The sequence below is a fragment of the Stylophora pistillata genome, chromosome 3 (assembly GCF_964205215.1).
Source record: "Stylophora pistillata chromosome 3, jaStyPist1.2, whole genome shotgun sequence".
In the NCBI taxonomy this organism is placed as follows: domain Eukaryota; kingdom Metazoa; phylum Cnidaria; class Anthozoa; order Scleractinia; family Pocilloporidae; genus Stylophora; species Stylophora pistillata.
In genome coordinates, this window is record NC_142521.1 from 45,187,878 (window position 1) to 45,207,153 (window position 19,276).

The window sequence follows — 19,276 nt, forward strand, 5'->3', positions numbered from 1 at the left end:
CCTGCAGGGTTAGGGGTAGGAGACGTTAATTTCCCACGCACGAGATTGCTGTGTGATGGATGTCCTCCCCTGGGGTGGGATGGGTGGGTAATAGGACCCCCGTTGATACCAGTGTTTACTATACTGAAGGGGCTATCCTGTATAAATATATATATATATATATATATATATATATTCATTCAAGGTAAGCCGATGAAGATTATTGGGGAAAAACAGGGAAAACGTTTATCTGAATATTTCCAAAAGTACACCGATTCTTGAACTATTTTCCGAATTGATCATTCTTTGACCTAATTACTTTTCGACTCTTTTAATTTGACCTCCAGAGGATCTACCTTCATAGGAATGGAATGGAAGGTTTAAGGAAACGTAAAAACATTTTATTAAGGACTGCTGAACGAAAGTATCGTTCAACCGTCATGACGAAAGTTTTAATGAGATTCACCGATCGACTCGTGAATATATTAGACGACCTTTACAAGTGGTAAGACTCGTGAATACATTAGACGAGTCAGCCAAGGTTTTGGAAATGTATGCTGCATATCACCCAACAACAGCAAAGATCGAGGTCGCAAGAACAACTTGCTCCCTGAGAGACAGGGTGCTGGGTTGGCCAATCCCATTCATTTTGGACGCAGAATTAGCAAAGTCGCGTATTATTTACTCATTTTAGCACCATTTGGTCTGATGCAAATCTTAATTATTTTCATACCCTCGCTTGCAATTTTTCATTAAAATTTAGAGGTTATGTGTTTCAAGGAAATTTTTGGAGTTGCATTTATTTGAATTTTGCCCAATTTTTGCGAGTAGTTAACAAGAGGACCCTTACTTGTTTTGGCAATGACTTACACTCTAGGACTTTAAACATAGTTATTTTTCACCATTTGACAATTTGTACAAAATGTGATTCTTCATAATGTGTAATTTATCAAGAACTGTTAAATTTTTCTGTTTCGGATAAAGTCTTACCGAAAATTTTCCACTGGCGAATTGCAAATGGTTAGTCTGTCCTACGTCAAGTTAAACGCAATATCTTCCAATTTTGTATTTTACATCAATTATTTTATTTCTGCTTTTCGTTATATGTTTTCTTTCGATCATGATACGAATTGAACTCTTCTACAGGTTCACCAACGGAACTTAAACAAAGCCTCCACTAGGCAAAGGTAAGGTACTTACGATATGTGGCAGTTGTTCAGGATTACTTGTCAGATTAGATCGAGCAAACAGTCCGACTAATTGAAAGATCATGACCAGTAGTCAGTCTTTTTTCCGGATTAGTTTTGTTACGTTATGCAAACTGTTATACTTTCGTTCGTTTTTAGACTATTTGGCTTACGGTAAAACAACTCCAGTGGCACTCAATGGCTACCGATTCCAGCAACATTTCTCAAGTGTTCCAGTGGTCGCTTCCATTTTCTACCTGTATTCCATGGCTTGTTGTGCTCAGCACTGAATGCCTGGCCATAGCCATCCTTAACATCATTACCATCACTGTATTTGTAAAGCAGCACCAGCTACAACGCCGGAGTAAATACCTGATCATACATCTGGCCATAGTTGATTTATTAGTCGGAGCAGTATCAGGGCCGATGCGGATTCATTTATTAATGGTTGGGTGTTACGGAGAGCTGGAGAGTTATGATAGAACTTATTTCAGAATATGTTTCGCAATATTTCTTTTTTTCCCCTTTACATCTCTTGTTAATCTCGCTTTCATTTCGTTGGAACGAGCACACGCAACACATCGTCCTTTCAAGCATCGTTTTATCAAGAATTGGGTTTATGGAATATTCATAGTTTTTATTTATTTGTCAACAGTATGCAAGGGTACAATAGAACTATTTACCGACCGGCCGTTTAATACTGTTTGGGTTATTTCTTCTTATTTCATTCTCCTTGTTGTCATTTGTGTATGTTACATTTCCATTTATATCAAAGTTCCTCGTAGTTGCCATCCTCAACGTCATAGTGCAGCCGTTCTTAGGGAAAGAAAACTGACGAAAACTTTATTTTTTGTTACCTCTGCATCATTAATAACTTTTCTACCAATAACTATTTGGGAAATTGTTATTACATTTCAAATCCTGATCATTCCAAAATGGTCCACATTTTTTCAAATTTCCATCACAATACTAACATTATTCTTAGCCAATTCGCTAATTAATCCTATACTCTATGTGGGGGGGATGCCAGAATTTAGGGCAGGTATATCAAAAATGGTATTCTGCGGGAAGTCCCAGGACCAAAGAAATCCAGCCGAATATCCACTTCGTAATCTTTAGTTCAGGCCGACACTTCTGCCGACACTTCGGTTTCGCTCCGACGAAGGACTAACGCTCGAAACGTCATCTTTTGTAATCGTTACGGTGGCCAATTTACCATTTCAACTTTGTTGATATATTTAAATTACTTCTGTAATAGCTGTGATCCGAAAATGCAAATGCAATATACAACATGGTTAAGAGCCGGATTAAAATATTCTGTACAGCTTTAATATTCATTATAGATAAATAAATAAATAAATAAATAAATTCGTCTTTATTAAAAAAGACCATCCGATAAAATTACATATCTGATATTTCCATAAGGTCGTAGTAGCAGCAAGTAGGATAAATATTGTAAGAAATATACAACTTCCGCATGCCGAAACATGTCTCTAAAAAAAGTTGTATATTTCTTACAATATCTGATATTACAGTAAAATTATATATTGATGGGAAAATTACAATGATTAAATCGAATAAAAATGATTAAAAATGATTAGAAATACATATGGGGTGTTTACACAGCTAGACTATATTTAAAAATTAATGCTCTCAACCTACTAGCTAGAAACAACAATAAGAACACAGTTGTGGGGTAAAGGGGTGGGGGATTAAGCCCTCCAGTCACAAAATAGCTGACATAACATACAGGTCAGAAGCTAGCTGATTATGCGACAAATAGATGATAATTCTCTATCAAGGGTGATAATTCCTTAGCCGCCAGAGGGGTAGTAATCCCCTCTTTGAGGTGATAATCCTCCGGGATCCCCAAGTTCCCATGGCAACATGTAGTGGCTAGTGGTACCGATGCCCAAAATAAATAGCTGCCATGAGTCTATGGGTGAAAGTGTGACCAGCATGGGAGCACTTAATCCCGAACCCTGGTTTATTAAACATTTTTTCTTGAGATAACAGTTTTTAATTAACAATATGTGAGAACTATAACATCATGTATTACAGCCAATAATGGCTAAACTATAAAATCAACCTATTGACATCGCTAGGAGTCAAATTGTCAAAGTTTGTGTCCTTCGATGATGTTTTAACTGATATTAGAATTAAACGTAGATTAAAGTCTTTTCATTACATTGAATACTAGTGATTGTCAACTGCTATCAGCAGGAAAAGGTGGAAGGGAATTATTTATCCTTGTGATCTGAATTACTGTAATAAATCACTGAACCGAAGCAGGCATGCTAAGCATAGTTTGATTGACAAAAAGAAAGAACAGCTGTGATTGGACAATAATTGGCTGCACGTGCAATCAATGGAAGCTTATCTGACCTTTGTGCTCTTACTATTATTAGCACTTGAAACACGTAATTTTTTAAGTGCAGATTTTCTGAAGTAAAGAAAATTTGGTAAAAATCGCAGTCAAAGAGATGCTTCTTTGCCACTTCAGTATATGTTGGGTAACATGTACTCTACAATGTATCTTTCTTACCAGGACACTCAACTATATGGAAGAAAAAAAGTTTAATAGTCTATAAAAGCCACTCCACAGTTGAATTGATTACAACAACTTTTACAACAAAAACAGACTTTCTTTTGAGAACTCAGTATTTACTGAAATTTATACATACATGCTTTAGATATATCAAGTAGGATATGGCATATCTGAAAGCGATTTTTCTAAGAATCTTTTTTTACAAATGTATATGCAGACATTACCATAGAGATGATAATCCAAAGGGACTTTAAAAATCATATGCATGTTACATTATACCAGGACACTTAATAAGCAAATCTCTTGAAATTTCCATGCACATTTCAAGATCGATTATAACGTTACTGAATTTACCGTGTCAATGGAAGATCTATGGAAATTTCCATAGACATGTCAGGGTCAATTATAACTGTGCATCTTAAATTTTGCTGTGTTATTGGAAGGTCTATGGAAATTTCATCTTACATTATACCATTTTAAGGAAGGTCTATGGAAATTTCCATGCACATGTCTAGATCAATTATAGCTGAACATGTTACATTATACCATTTTATGGAAGGTCTATGGAAATTTCCATGCACATGTCTAGATCGATTATAGCTGAACATCTTGCATTATACCATGTTAATGGAAGGTCTATGGAAATTTCATCTTACATTATACCATTTTAATGGAAGGTCTATGGAAATTTCCATGCACGTGTCTAGATCAATTAAAGCTGAACATCTTACATTATATACCATGTTAATTAATGGAAAGTCTATGGAAATTTCCAATCACATGTCTATATCAATTATAGCTGAACATTATTCTTACATTATACCATGTTAATGGAAGGTCTATGGAAATTTCCATGCATACGTCTAGATCATTAATAGCTGAACATCTTACATTATACCATGTTAATGGAAGGTCTATGGAAATTTCCATGCACATGTCTAGATCAATTATAGCTGAACATGTTACATCATACCATTTTAATGGAAGGTCTATGGAAATTTCCATACACATGTCTAGATCGATTATAGCTGAACATCTTACATTATACCATATATGTTAATGGAAGGTCTATGGAAATTTTATCTTACATTATACCATTTTAATGGAAGGTCTATGGAAATTTCCATGCACATGTCTAGATCAATTACAGCTGAACATCTTACATTATATACGTGTTAATGGAAGGTCTATGGAAATTTCCATGCACATGTCTAGATCAATTGTAGCTGAACATCTTACATTATACCATTTTAATGGAAGGTCTATGGAAATTTCATCTTACATTATACCATTTTAATGGAAGGTCTATGGAAATTTCCATGCACATGTCTAGATCAATCAAAGCTGAACATTTTACATTATATACCGTGTTAATGGATGGTCTATGGAAATTTCCATGCACATGTCTAGATCAATTATAGCTGAACATCTTACATTATACCATTTCAATGGAAGGTCTATGGAAATTTTATCTTACATTATAACATTTTAATGGAAGGTCTATGGAAATTTCCATGCACATGTCTATAGATCAATTAAAGCTGAACATCTTACATTATATACCATGTTAATGGAAGGTCTATGGAAATTTCCATGCACATGTCAAGATCAATTATAGCTGAACATGTTACATTATACCATTTTAATGGAAGGTCTATGGAAATTTCCTTGCATACGTCTAGATCATTAATAGCTGAACATCTTACATTATACCATGTTAATGGAAGGTCTATGGAAATTTCCATGCACATGTCTAGATCAATTATAGCTGAACATCTTACATTATACCATTTTAATGGAAGGTCTATGGAAATTTCCATGCACATGTCTAGATCAATTATAGCTGTACATCTTGCATTATACCATGTTAATGGGAGGTCTATGGAAATTTTGATGCACATGTTTAGATTGATTATAGCTGAACATCTTAAATTTTACCATGTTGATAGAAGATCTATGGGAATTTCCATACACTTCTGGATCAATTAAAGAACCTAGATATACATGCATACTCAATCATGCATTTCACCATTTTTTAACTCTTTGTATCTCCTTCTTAAGTACTGGACAGACTCCTTTCTTAGTTTATCATTCTCGTCTAATTCGATGTCAAAATAGATTACACTTTCTTTAGGAATTTGGCTGGAAGTCCATCCAGGCCATGATACCCACTTTCCTTTGTAAGTACCTTTTAGCTACTCCACAGTGAACGAAGAGTTAGTGACTTCCTTTACCTTTGCCAAATGGGGAGGTTTGTAGTTTCCCTCAAGATTAACCGCAACAATGCAACCTGGCAGAACTCCTTCAAAGTTATCTACCTCGGTGACCACAGCTGTCTGCCTCCTGTAAGCTCCACTGTACACCTGAAATTGTAAACAAATTATAAATTGAGTCAATTGTGAAAGCCATAATTGATAGGAATTTAAGTGTGTGTGTGTGTGTGTGTGTGTGTGTGTGTGTGTGTGTGTGTGTGTGTGTGTGTGTGTGTGGTCACCTAAAGGAAAATTCAGCTGTGGCTGAGTCAGCATCTGAATAAAACACATAATGGAAAGGTTTGGTGGGCACGTACACCAAAAGGCTTTGGCCAAATTAAAATAGCTACAAGTTTGCATGAGTAGGAGGCTTAATTGAGTTGAGCACACATTGTATGTATTAATTTTTAGCATAAATCACCTCTCGCACAGGAGCCACTTGAGTTCTGACCATATCATCCACATCCTCAGGGACACCTTCAGGTTTTTGCCCCAAAAAACCCACACTATTCCCAGCAGCCTCCAATTGTTTTTGTCTTTCTTTAACTCTTTCCTTGTTTGCAATGATTTCTTTCAATGGCCAAGCAACTGTCCTTTCTGGCAGATGCCATCTGGTATTTTCAGGGTCAAGTAGTGATGCCCAACCTTCTTTATGTTGTTCCAGAAACAATCTTGATCTGAAATATTTTTCATTGTCTGATCTGAGCCGCTGAAGCTCAAGCTTCTCTGTATCTGGAGCAACATAATCTGGTGGGACATCTACACTTATTTCTGCATCAGCCTGACATAAATAATAAAAATTCAATCATTAAAAAAACTATATGAGAACGATCCTTCGCAGTAAAGCACTATTTGAGCAATAGTGAAAATCAGACCTGAAAAAAAAAAATTTCAGGCCTGTACGGGATTCGAACCACTGACCTCTGCGATACTAGTGCAGCGCTCTACCAATTGAGCTAACAAGCCAACTGGGAGCAGGCCATCAAATTAATTCGATATAAACCCGTAGATGATAAATCAAACAACAACAAACATATGAAACATATGTGTGAACTGCGGTTATGAGACGTATATGAGAACGATCCTTCGCAGTAAAGCACTATTTGAGCAATAGTGAAAATCAGACCTGAAAAGAAAATTTCAGGCCTGTACGGGATTCGAACCACTGACCTCTGCGATACTAGTGCAGCGCTCTACCAATTGAGCTAACAAGCCAACTGGGAGCAGGCCATCAAATTAATTCGATATAAACCCGTAGATGATAAATCAAACAACAACAAACATATGAAACATATGTGTGAACTGCGGTTATGAGACGTATATGAGAACGATCCTTCGCAGTAAAGCACTATTTGAGCAATAGTGAGCAATTGAGCAATTGCTCAAATAGTGCTTTACTGCGAAGGATCGTTCTCATATACGTCTCATAACCGCAGTTCACACATATGTTTCATATGTTTGTTGTTGTTTGATTTATCATCTACGGGTTTATATCGAATTAATTTGATGGCCTGCTCCCAGTTGGCTTGTTAGCTCAATTGGTAGAGCGCTGCACTAGTATCGCAGAGGTCAGTGGTTCGAATCCCGTACAGGCCTGAAATTTTTTTCAGGTCTGATTTTCACTATTGCTCAAATAGTGCTTTACTGCGAAGGATCGTTCTCATACACGTCTCATAACCGCAGTTCACACATATGTTTCATATGTTTGTTGTTGTTTGATTAAAAAAACTGTAGCAAAAACACTTATTCCAGAAATTTCATATTTGAAGGACATGAATTAGACTAGAGAATGAAATAGACCTAAACAATAAATAAGCTTCTAATTAAGTAACTTCATTACAATAATACCATCAAGCAGTAACAGAGATCAGTTTGCCATTTTTCTAATAGTACTTGTCATTGTTACTAATATTATTATTATTATTACTATTATTATTATTGGTCTAGCATAATGCTAAGAATTAAAATGTAAGATCATCATACTCCAGCTGAGCAAAACAGGTATTGTCTTCAGTGTATAGACAGAGTATAATTATCCCTCATAAGTATTGTTGGAATTTTTTGTTTTTATTTATTCCGGCTCCTTAACGTACAGCAGATATTTCCACTCACTTTCACTATAGTTAACCACTGTTCTGGATCAGGGTCTACTGGTTTCCAGTTTTCCTTTTTGTCACTCCCCCAGTTCTTGTACTGCATAACGACTTTTCCTGAAGGAGCTTTTGTAAATTTAAAAGCATGAGGATTTGAGATGTTGTGGAGCACAGTTGAAAAGGGCGACATCCACTCCTTCACAGCAAAAACATGTTCAACCTCTACAGCCTTTGGAGTTGGGGTGTAACAACTCTCAAAGGAGGTCATAAGCTCTACCAATTAACCAGAGAAAACATTTTAAGATATTGTATCCATCCATATTATATTGTCAGGAGAGGATAAACATCAATCAATTGAAGGCTTAAAATATAATTGTATAAACATGGCCATGACTCAATAATTATACCAATCTACTCTTCTGCAGATATTTTGATTCTTTTCATTTTGTTTGTTAATTGGATAACAACAGCTTACATATCAGGTATACATGTCAAATATGGCAGGTGGTCAAATTTTAAAAGATAAATTCCTAACAGTCATTTTCCAAGCTAAAAGTTCACTGATTGCATTCCTCCTAACAGTACCTTTAAAGGTTCTTGTGTCCTTCTTTACCAGAAATTCAGAAAGCCTGTAAGACACAATTTAATATGACTATCAGTTAACAACAACATATGTGCAAAATTAGAATTTTGAAGCTGGCAATTATAAGTATCATCCCAGCAGTGAAACTTTGACTAAGTATTCGGCAGCATCAACAAGATGGTTCTGCAATGTAACTATTCTCAAAGATAGTTTCCCTCTCAACTTAATTCAATGAAAATGAAATTCTCACAATCTTACTTGTTAAACATCTGGTCAACAGCTTCATGAGTGTGACCAACCATTAAGAAATTTAGTTTTACCTGTAAAGACAAAAATTGGATTTGAAGGAATTTTTGTTCATGATCACTGCCATCCCCACCCCATAGTGCCAGTAGATTGTTGCAAATCATTAAATACAAATTATTAGGATAAACTATATTTCATTTAAGTGTATCACTTTTCAAACTTCATTTCCTTATGAGCAGCGAGCACAACATACCTTAACAAAAATGTCAAGCTTCACAAGAAGGGCTAAAAAGTTGAGAACAAACTGATTTTTATTCTCTCTCCAACAGTTGTCCATTTGAAGGTACAAGGTATAAGGCAAGTCTTCTCCCATGCTTTGCAGTTCCAGGAGTAATATGTTAATGGTGAGATTTGCATCATGGGGATATTGAAATAGGTCAAAATAACCTTTAGGCTGCCTCCCATGGTTTAACACACCAGTCAAATGGGTCTGGAGTTTTCTTGCATTAGCATATGCATGTGCAATAACTACTAATCGTGGAAGGAGAAGCTTTGCCTGATCCATACCATCTTGTGCAATACATGCATATTTTTGTGGATACTTTTTAGCTTTGTCCCTGTGGTGGTAATACACTTTTCTCTCTTTCCTACAAAAAAAAAATGTTTCATTACAGATATTTCAGGAAACAGTTAACATTTAAAAACACAAGCAATGTGTCTCACTGAAATTAATTTAGCACTTACATTTGAAGATCATTGTGGAAATCAAAAAGCTTGTCCAAGTAGTTCCGCACATCTTTATCTTGAGCTTTTCTCTTTTCCTCACCCAATACTGTGCAGTAATCACATCTTGTAAATCGGTTTACCTGCAGTAAACAACAGTTTCTTTGTACTGAAAATTGAAATGTCACAAGGAATCAATTATCTGAACCTTTAGAGATATTGCTTTGATGTATTGTATTGTTATTTTGCAGTCTGGGGTTATTGTAATCAAAGTTGCATGAAAACTACATCTGATCCAGGGATTTAAAACAACAATTGTTCTTAGTATATCATCAATTATACATAACCATTCAAAAATAACACTACAAATTCAGGAACTTCATATCACCTTGGGTATTTTAACAAAAGGAAACACATCTCTCAAGTGATGACAAAAAGTACTGTAATGGATGACATCTTCATTCTCATCTTCCATATCAGCTTTCAAATAACCAAACACGATGGTTTTGTCCAGAAAGCTTGGAAGATGCAATGCTCCCGTGTCAGGCATCTTATCGCCAATCTATGTGAAACAACAAGTTGTTGTAAAGTTGTCGTTGTAAAGATTTATAGCACACAAACAAATCAGTTCAGGTTACTAGGATTTCTGTTAAACTATGGCTGAGTGCACTGAGGAGTTCAAAGTAATCAGTGCAATATATTCCGAGGGATACTTCTAGAAGTTTGCATTAAGACAGGCTCACATCTAAACAAAATGCCAAACGAAATTCGTTTTATTGTCGTATTCTACTGTTTTTTTTTTTCTTCTTTTTTAAGAAGTGGAGACGCATAGGACTTATTTAGCCACCTTTGTCAGGTCTGTCTATGTAACCATGGTTCAATGAAGAAGCAATCAATCTTAATAAGGCATTGCGTTGATCAGAGCATTTTGAAGAATGCTTCCATCCAAGTTTCGGCCATGAGTCTCTTGTGACTTAAGTTCTTGCTCCTTGATTTTTGCAAAACTCTCACACCAGCGTGAAAATTGCGAAACGTTTCACTTAAGGCTGCTGCGCTCAGTCCAAAAACCACGCGGTATGCTGTACTGCATACTTTGTATCCACTAAGATAATAAGGGATGCTTTGAAGGTCACTATAAGGAAACAAACATGAGGAATCACGTTATAAAGAGATGGTTACAAATACGTTTTACCTAATTTAGTCGTATTAATGATTTAGACAATCTACGAGAAGAAACTTGTTGGTGAAACTAAAGGAAAACATAAGATGTACTGTACCTTCTATTTGGTTTGGCATGCATCCGTAGCCAATCAAGTACGATCTGCCTTTTTTGCAGCGAGTTATTGCCCTGAAGATTCGAACGTATCATGCACATCTCTGCAAGATCCATGACTTCCAAGCATTTCTCAGCACATCATCCAGATTTTGTTGCTATAAATATAAAGAAACCCACAGAATGATGAATATCTCTGAATCCAATTGCTCAAATATCCGTCAAAATCACGAGCGCGCTCTTGGATCGTCTGAGAACCAGGCTGAGTAATCGCCTTCGTGCCTTAATTTTGCAGTAAATGACTGTCGATCGCAAACAACAAAACAGCGAACGGCGGAAACAAACCACCCAAGTTTCCTCTCTCTACCAAAACGTTTACCCTTCCCCACTTGTTCTGCTCTATATGGCATAGCCAGCAACGAAATAATGGCGGATTGGTTGGGTTTTTTTTTTTTTTAAGTCGTTACGCTGTTGGCTGTTTTGGTGTTTACGTCCACTCTCTATTTCGAACCCAGTTTCTCTAGTAAACAACACTCAGAAATGCGTGACGATATGTCGTTGGGAAGTTCGTGATACTTCCTTATCTAATCACCACAATTATCACTTCTTTGGTTAGAGCCTAGCCTAGCCTCACCTTCTTTCAAAGAAGCAGCATGACACTGCTCGCGATCGCAACCTCCAGGTTTTCTCACTTTACGAACTTTCCCTACGGCAGAAATTAAACGTGTCTCTTTGTTCACAAGGCAAGAAATTTCAACTTCTCCTTTTTTATTATTACCACATGCATAATTTGGTTAAGGTGACAACTAAGAAGGTATGATGAAACTTTCTAAATTGCAGACAATTTGAGTCTTTGACAGATATTTTTAAATCAGAACTTTAAATATGTTATATTATCAGGTCAGGCATTCCTTCCACCTTCCCCGTATATAGTAGAACTGAATAACAAAAATTACGTAAACTCGGCTCTTCAAAATGCCTTTTTTTATTGATCCTCTAATTTCCCAATAGATGGTAGTTTATAGATTAGGGCGTCAAGATTGTTCCAGTATCCTGGTTGCTGTATTATGGATTTGTGACGCTCCCCTTTGCAGTGCAAATCCAGCTCACTATCTAGTATGTGCTCCTCACAATGTCCACAGTAAGCCTTTCTACTTGCTTTGTGTGCTCCGCCCAAAACCAGTTTGGATTCCCGGTCTTCCTCTAAGTCTAAAGTCGGAAACTTGTCAAATTCTTTGAAAATGGGGCAAAACCTCCTGGACTGATCTTCAACTTTGATAAAATGAGGTTTCAGTTCTCTAATTTTTGCGCGTTTCCGGCGTTGGGTTTTTGAGGTCAGTTCGTTCCTATCTCGTTTTTCACTTTGGATAAGTCGGAAAAATTCCCTTTTGGAATACACTGATATATCGTTTTTTTCAGCGACGTCCACGATTTTACCATCATATGAAACAATGGAGGAAAAATACTTGGAGGAGCTCTTAATTGCTCTTTGGCCTCGTGAATAGATATTGAATTGTACAGACGGTACAAGCTGGCAAGCAGTTTTCCGGCTTTTCACAACGAGATCTGTTACTTTGAGAACATCAAAGAATTCCTCTACTTTTCCGCCTAGATCAACTACAGTGTTTCTGAATTGAGAATTACTATCCTCAAACATAAAGAAAAACGTTCTGTTTTTGAAGTTAGGGAAGAGTTGATTAGAAATGTTACCTTCAAATTTGCCGCTTCGCGCCTTGCTACCGCTGAAGCTTTCATTTTCAGAAAGGACCACATCGTTATCATCCTCACAACCTGCATTGCTAGAAGTTTCCATTTCTTGCTCTTTAGAAGCTCTGTGCTCAGGCGAGAGTGGTGTTTCAGCTCTTGAAGAGTCTGACGATTCGTACCCGATCGAGGCTTCCCTTTTCCGTTTAGCAGGCGTGCTTGATAAGAGAGGTTGAAATACTTCCACGGCTGACTCTTCTATTCTCGTAGCTCAGCTCTCAAAGCTTTCTTCAGTTACTAATGTTCCTACCAATGGCTCTTCGGCGAAACTTGAAAGAATCGAGAGTGACAGAGGCTCTTCTGCAACCGAACTGAAGTAATCCATATCCATAGCCGTTCATGTATTACTATTTCAGTTTGAAAAAACTAACGATTTCTTCGACAGCGTGGTGCGGCTGTCGGAAATTTCAAAACTCCTACGTCATCGGGCATACAAAAGAATTTCGTATAGGGTGTGCATATTAACCAATAAACAAACGATACGGGTTCAAATTGTCGTCGCACATTCTTCAGGGTTCATGCCGGTCAGCTATTTGACAAGCCATGCCCAACAAATTCAGTTAGTGAAAAGATATGGCAACAACACATGGTAGAGGGTCCTCACTACCTTACTCGAAAGATGGAAAAAGGGAAAAGCGGCACTATTCCGGCAGAAAGTGGTATTTCACGAAAGCAGAAAACGGAGAGGTACGCACGCTGCATCATCACAATAAATCACCCATTCTAGCGCAGGATGGCACTGATCCTGGTTCTGTTGTTCACATGAAGCCCGCGAGTGAAGATCTAAGGAAACTCAAGGTACGTTTCGTTTCGAGAATTCTGAAAATTTTAATCTTTAGTTAGAAGAAAAGAGAATTTGCTCTGAGAAAGATCATGTTGAGTTTGTACGAGATGAAGATCCTTTTTCATCGTGCAGTAGAAAAATAATATCGAGGAGAATAAATGTTCTCGAGTCTGAGATTAGCTGCATTTGATTTGGCTTCCAAAAGGTTTGCACTAAGTAAACTTGGCCTGTCTATAGCAATGGATTTCCCTCTTTCGGCGTTTAGCTTACTCTGACCATTCACTCTTAATTTTTTACTACCTATATACCGTAATCAAAGAAAATAATTTTAGTTTAGCTGCTAGCTTACATGAAATTTCCCACAAAAATTTAAAGCGTTTCGGAATGCGAGCACAATAGCAATCAATGTGCAACACTTTTCAAAAATGGCGCAAGAAAGTTCCGTTTCTGGTCTTCGTTTCCGCCAAACGTGTTTGGATAAGTCGGTGATGCCGCATTTTCAATCGAATTTACTTTTCGCACCAACGTATTTCCTAAAAGATAAGGTAAAATGGTCTTATGATATTTCACAAGGCATTCATTGTTTCTTAGGTAAAATACAACTCGGAAAAAAGTCTTCTTCTGGACGTTACGTTCTTAAATCCCACCGACGACCTCAATAAACAGTTGTACTGAGAAATTTCTGACATTTCAAGATTTGGAGAACAAGTCAGAAAATTACTTGAAGTAGAATTCTTCCCCGTGTCAAGTTCTGGCAAACGACCTGCAAGTAGTTTCTCTACCAGTGGCTGCGAGGAAAATCAAGCCAAAAAACGGCGAGATGAGAATGAGTCAAACACTATTTCGGTACAACCAAGTGAACAATTTTCTCTTGGTGCTGAAACCTTGTCGATTACGGCGTCTACGTCGACAAACGTAAACGTGAGCGCCAGTGTCTCATCTGTATCCGGTGCATCTACATCTTCAAGCGAAAGTGGAGATGAGCCAGTAATGGATTCGTCACAGCAATGTTACGCCATATCTTTGCGCGAGTGATTATTGTAAAGCTTTCGTTTGGTAGGAATTCGAAATTGTTCATTTCTGAATTTTTGTGTATATTGGTTCCTAAAGTAGCTCATTTTTGTGCAGGGCCTCGAAAAGTTCTAGTATCGAGCTTAAAAGCCCCAAGGAAAGATTACACACTTCGGGATCTCGATGAAGTGTTTGTGAAATCCCTCGTGACCGAATTTAAGGATAATGAGGTCCCTTTTGGTCAAAAGCCATTGTTGGCGATAATCAAAGGCGTTTCAAGGCCAAACGCATTCAAAGAGGACAAGCTTGATTAATACGAGTTAGAGGTGATCGGTGGCAACCACCGAAGAGCGGCCATGCAGGCTATGTTAACGGAAGATCCGGAGAATATCAAGTATAAATACATGGAGGTCATTTTGTTAACAGATTAGTAAGCCAGAGCTTTATCTCCGCACAGGAGATTTTGCTATGAAATACGAAGCAACACAATATCAACATTTTTCCGTCACGCTCTTTTGTAACACTTCTAAGTCCTGATCACGAAATTGTGGATTATCTTATAGAAATGCCAAAAAAAGACGTGCTGAAACTTGCGTTCAAGCACAACCGGATGGACCGCTTCCATCATGAAATGACTTCTCAAGAAAAGGTACTAAGTTCTGCTCTTTCTAGAAATTTGTCTCATTTCATGTATGTTCTAGTCCTCTTGTGCGGTCTAGATACACAAGCAGAGAGAAAGTTATTTTTTGTCTTCGTAATATTTCTTGGGTACAATTTTTTAACGTTGTTGTCCCATTTTAATAAAATTGTTTTCTTGGGCTGTCTCGCTAAATACAAATTAAGTCCGTCAATTTGTAATAAAACCAGTATTAGTGATATGGCTAAAGTGTAATGAATAATTTATGTCATATTTATTAAGGTTAAGCTGTGCCATTCAATTTTAAGAGATGAGTTCAAGGGACAGAAGACAACTGAATGGAGAAACTACTGCAGTTCAGTTATTAATTCAAAGGTAAACTAATTAACTCATATTGATAAGGAATAAATGAAAAAAAGCATGCAACACTGCACTCTTTTGTAGGAGTCTCTTGAATTCACATATCTGCTTAGCGGATTCCAGGAGCCAGCCTTCTCCGCCTTAGAACAAGTGTTTCTGGCATATGAGAAATTTGAAATAAAGGACCAGACGAGCAGCGTCTCTCAGGCCAAAAAGTTGCTTTCCGGAGCGGTGCAACAGCCCAACATCGTTGCCTCAAAGTTCAAGTGCCTGAGGGGACTGGACACTGAACAGCTAGCAGAGCTGTTGGGGAATTTGGCGGGTGGTAAACTGTCGTTTGCAGAATTAAAGGAAAGGGCAGTAGAGGTAAAAAACACAGCAGCTCTGAAGACGGAATTCGTAAAGAAAGCTGGCTGTCGATCATGGAAGGAGGCGGAAGAGAGGTATTCATTCAATATAACAGTTTAACAACTTCGAAACTCAATTATTACCACTTTTGATTACACTTCTACTTAAACATAAAGTTTTGTTCATGTGTCCATGTCCATTGTGATAAAAAATTCTTACTTTGAAATGCATCTATCAATTTATGATCCATTTTCTGTACAATGGCCTTGTTTTAGAATAGTGAAATAGTTCAAAAACACTAAGCTCAAAGCCACAAGATAAATTGCCAAGTACAGTTTTTTATCATAATTTTTTTTATGGAGAGGAGTAATTGTGCTCTTACAGCTTTTTCCTTTGCTTGGCATTAAAGGTTTCCCCATTTCACTGGACGCGATGTCCTTCAGCCGTTTATCAGCACTGTCAAAAAGGGGAAGGCAAGTGCCGAATTCATGGCACTCGTCGAAGGAGCCCTTCAAGCTGAAGTGGCAGGAGAAGACAACGGTATAGTTCCTACAACTAATAGAAGGCGATAATAGGTGCAAGTTATTTAGGAAATTTTGTCACTTTTGGTTAATTACCGTACCAACAGCTTAGAAATGACACAGAAGAATGTTTCTGCGTCGAAAGTAATCGATGCTATCACTTTAAACTGTACTTATATGGCCTCTTTTCCTCTTTCTTTCAGAACACTCTATACTTTCGCGCATCAATGGCAATTTTATTGCGCAATTTCTTCTGAGGATCATAATGTCTCTGCCGTATCACTGAAAGGAATTCCCTTTGGTGGTGCTGATCTAATCATTATACAGAAACAGAAAGTAAGCTCATCGCTTGTTTTTTTTTTTTTTTTCTTTTTCTTAAATTCTCTTATAAAGATTCTTACATGCAAAGGAGGCTATTGTTGACTGCTGTTAATTTATCAAATTTGACAACTTTCCAGAACTGGAGTGAGGAAAAATTAAAGTCTACTTTAAGGCAGATATGTGGCCTGAACACAAGGCTAAAGATGACTCACTACATCATTGTTGTAAGAGAAAGAGATGAATCCCTTACACAAACCCTGGAGGAATGTACCCCGGGAGGGAAGGCTTACACATTGTATGTTGCCTGGAGTAGGATGTCCGCTAAAGGTAACATTTTCTTTGTTTTTGTCATTTGGTTTAGAAAATTTCCAATTTCCATTTAGTGTTAAGTCTTGATTTAGTGATAAATTAAACGACTCAGTGTGGCATGATAGTCTCTGAATGCTTAAATCTCTTGCAAACAGCTGGCCCTGGACTGACAGATGTCGTCGAAAAAAATTGTGTCATTATTGTTGGCACACCATCGAAAAGTGCCACAAATTGGTTTGTGGCTGAGAATGAGTTGGACCTCATGCAGCACATCATAAAGCTTTTCGTGCCTCCAAGAGGGATTGTATTAGAGTTTGGACACTCGTATACTCTATGTAAGACACAATTGTACAAATAAAATGTACTAAAGTTGCACATTTTACAGACATTGAGTCCTTTATTTTCTGTGCCATAATACAGTTACGAAAATGGTTAAAGGAAGTGAGACAAAATTGCTGACTTGCAGTAGCCTGTAGTCAAAACATCTTTAAACAATGCCAATAGCTGCAAAAGGTAATAACTTGTTTTTCCCTTATTTTTATGTTTCAGTGAGTTCCTGCCTGAAACCGTCGGTTCAAAGGAACGTGAACTTATTACCCGTATATAATGACGAGAAGCCTGTTTCTGGTTTTAGGAAAGAAGCTGTCACACTGAGCCGTTCAGCATGCGAGGGATCAGGGTCCAAAGATAACGACGAGTAGAGAAATTGCTTTGCAAGACAATCGTACTGAATGTAGATTTATAATCCCTTCGCCGGAAAAATTGTTTGAGTGAAAGTTTCGAACAGATCAGTCAAGAGTCATTTCAATGAGGTTAACCGTTAGCCGTTAAAAAGCAAACAAATTTCGCCGCAAGGCAAAAAGATTGAAAAATTTTGACCGTTTGTCTTAAAAAAGTCTAGCGAGAGATTTGTTTTCATTTGAACGCAACGGAAAGAAATTTGCCGTTAGCTGTAAAAACCATTACCCTATTGAGACACTTTTATCAAAGAACACACGTGAATAACAATTGAGTAAAATTTTTGTAATTACTTCGTGATTGGGTATGACATGGATATTTCCATGGACCTGCTTTTGACACGAATCATATGCTATTTTGAAAATTTGACTGAATATTACATGGAAATTTCCATAAACCTGTTTTGAAAAGGTATTTCGGACGCTAAATTTTTAGAAAATGAGTCAGTATTACTTATAAAATTCCATGCACCCATTTTGGGCTAAGAAAGTTTGAAATTATTATAGTTTTTTGCGTGTGAAAGAGTATTACATGGATATTTCCATGTACCCGCTTTGGTCAGGACTGTTTGATACTGTTTGTATACGTGGATAATAAGTATTACATGGAAATTTCCATGGATCATTTTGGTGAGGCACTATCCGGCACAATGAAATCGTAAAAGTATTTCATGGAAATTTCCTTTTACCTGTTTAAATTGGCTTAGAATGATAGATACTGTTTGTATACGTGAATAAGTATTACATGGAAAATTCTATGTACCCTTTTTGCCCAAGAACGTTTGAAATTGTTATTTTTTTTTTTAACGTTAAATGAGTATTACATGGATATTTTTATGTACCTTTTTTGATTAAGAATGTTTGATACTGTTTTGTATCCGCGAGTACGTATTATCTGTACATGGAAAATTCCATGGACCCGTTTTGGCCAAAAGTGTTTGAAATTATTTTTTTACGCGTAAATGGGTATTACAAGGAAATTTCCATGTACCCGTTCAATTTTTTTTTTTTTCCTTTAAATGAGTATTACATGAATATTTTTATGTACCTGTTTTGATCAAGAATGTTCAATACTGTTTTGTGTACGCGAGTATTACATGCACATGGAAAATTCCATAGACCTGTTTTGGCCAAAAGTGTTTGAAAATATATTTTTTTTATGCATAAATGGTTATTACATGGAAATTTGCTTGTACCCCTTTCAATTTTGTTTAACAATGATTGATACTGTTAAGTATACGTGAATGAGTATTACATGGAAATTTCCATGGCCTTTTTGTGTGGCACAATTGTATTGAAATCATAAATAATACTGACAAGTTTTCTTCTCTGAAAAAGAAATCGACATTTAAATGGTTTACTTAACCATTCGAGGGATAAAGGCTGATAGTTTCGAAAGAAACTGTTTGGGGCTGCGTCGGTGGGATATATTCGAGGGATATATGTGCTGCTGTTTGGGCGAGCTATCATAATATTAGGGAATCGTTCACCACTGATAACTGGGAAAGTAGACGCAAACAAGCTCATTTTTTTACTGTTTAGTAACAAGTTGAAAGAAACCAATTAAATTGTTTTGAAATTGACTGAAACATATATAAAT

The 19,276-nt window shown here is 36.9% G+C and overlaps 2 protein-coding genes, 1 long non-coding RNA gene and 2 pseudogenes across 5 annotated transcripts; 4 read left to right on the forward strand and 1 right to left on the reverse strand.

Annotated features, from left to right (window-relative positions):
- Positions 1-1,346: 1,346 nt before the first annotated feature.
- LOC148736358 (trace amine-associated receptor 7b-like) lies at positions 1,347-2,626 on the forward strand. Its single transcript, XM_088751563.1, has one exon. The coding sequence runs from the start codon at positions 1,365-1,367 to the stop codon at positions 2,283-2,285; it is 921 nt and encodes a 306-aa protein (XP_088607689.1). The 5' UTR covers positions 1,347-1,364; the 3' UTR covers positions 2,286-2,626.
- A 1,662-nt stretch (positions 2,627-4,288) lies between these two features.
- LOC148736359 (uncharacterized) lies at positions 4,289-5,151 on the forward strand. Its single transcript, XR_015999237.1, has 2 exons — positions 4,289-4,626; positions 4,781-5,151. It is a non-coding gene; the product is annotated as an uncharacterized LOC148736359 (long non-coding RNA).
- A 33-nt stretch (positions 5,152-5,184) lies between these two features.
- Positions 5,185-11,389, reverse strand: LOC148736360 (uncharacterized; annotated as a pseudogene). The gene is made up of 10 exons (XR_015999236.1): positions 10,889-11,389; positions 10,538-10,743; positions 10,000-10,175; positions 9,633-9,754; positions 9,142-9,535; positions 8,901-8,962; positions 8,645-8,688; positions 8,079-8,332; positions 6,388-6,747; positions 5,185-6,077 (listed from the first exon to the last, which is right to left on the reverse strand). The product of XR_015999236.1 is annotated as an uncharacterized LOC148736360 (transcript).
- A 1,819-nt stretch (positions 11,390-13,208) lies between these two features.
- On the forward strand, positions 13,209-14,454 carry LOC148736361 (uncharacterized). The gene is made up of 2 exons (XM_088754936.1): positions 13,209-13,446; positions 14,024-14,454. The coding sequence occupies exons 1-2, from the start codon at positions 13,222-13,224 to the stop codon at positions 14,105-14,107; spliced, it is 309 nt and encodes a 102-aa protein (XP_088611062.1). The 5' UTR covers positions 13,209-13,221; the 3' UTR covers positions 14,108-14,454.
- Positions 14,455-14,898: 444 nt separating this feature from the next.
- On the forward strand, positions 14,899-18,999 carry LOC148736362 (uncharacterized; annotated as a pseudogene). The gene is made up of 8 exons (XR_015999408.1): positions 14,899-15,092; positions 15,363-15,455; positions 15,525-15,883; positions 16,198-16,329; positions 16,505-16,645; positions 16,768-16,957; positions 17,095-17,274; positions 17,489-18,999. The product of XR_015999408.1 is annotated as an uncharacterized LOC148736362 (transcript).
- The last annotated feature ends 277 nt before the right edge of the window (positions 19,000-19,276 follow it).

Bases quoted from the DNA above. Each gene is read 5' to 3' on its own strand.
- LOC148736358 (XM_088751563.1), top strand. From the start codon at position 1,365: ATGGCTACCGATTCCAGCAACATTTCTCAAGTGTTCCAGTGGTCGCTT.
- LOC148736361 (XM_088754936.1), top strand. From the start codon at position 13,222: ATGGCAACAACACATGGTAGAGGGTCCTCACTACCTTACTCGAAAGAT. The intron at 13,447-14,023 runs GTACGTTTCGTT...ATTGTTTCTTAG, and splicing joins AAGATCTAAGGAAACTCAAG to GTAAAATACAACTCGGAAAA.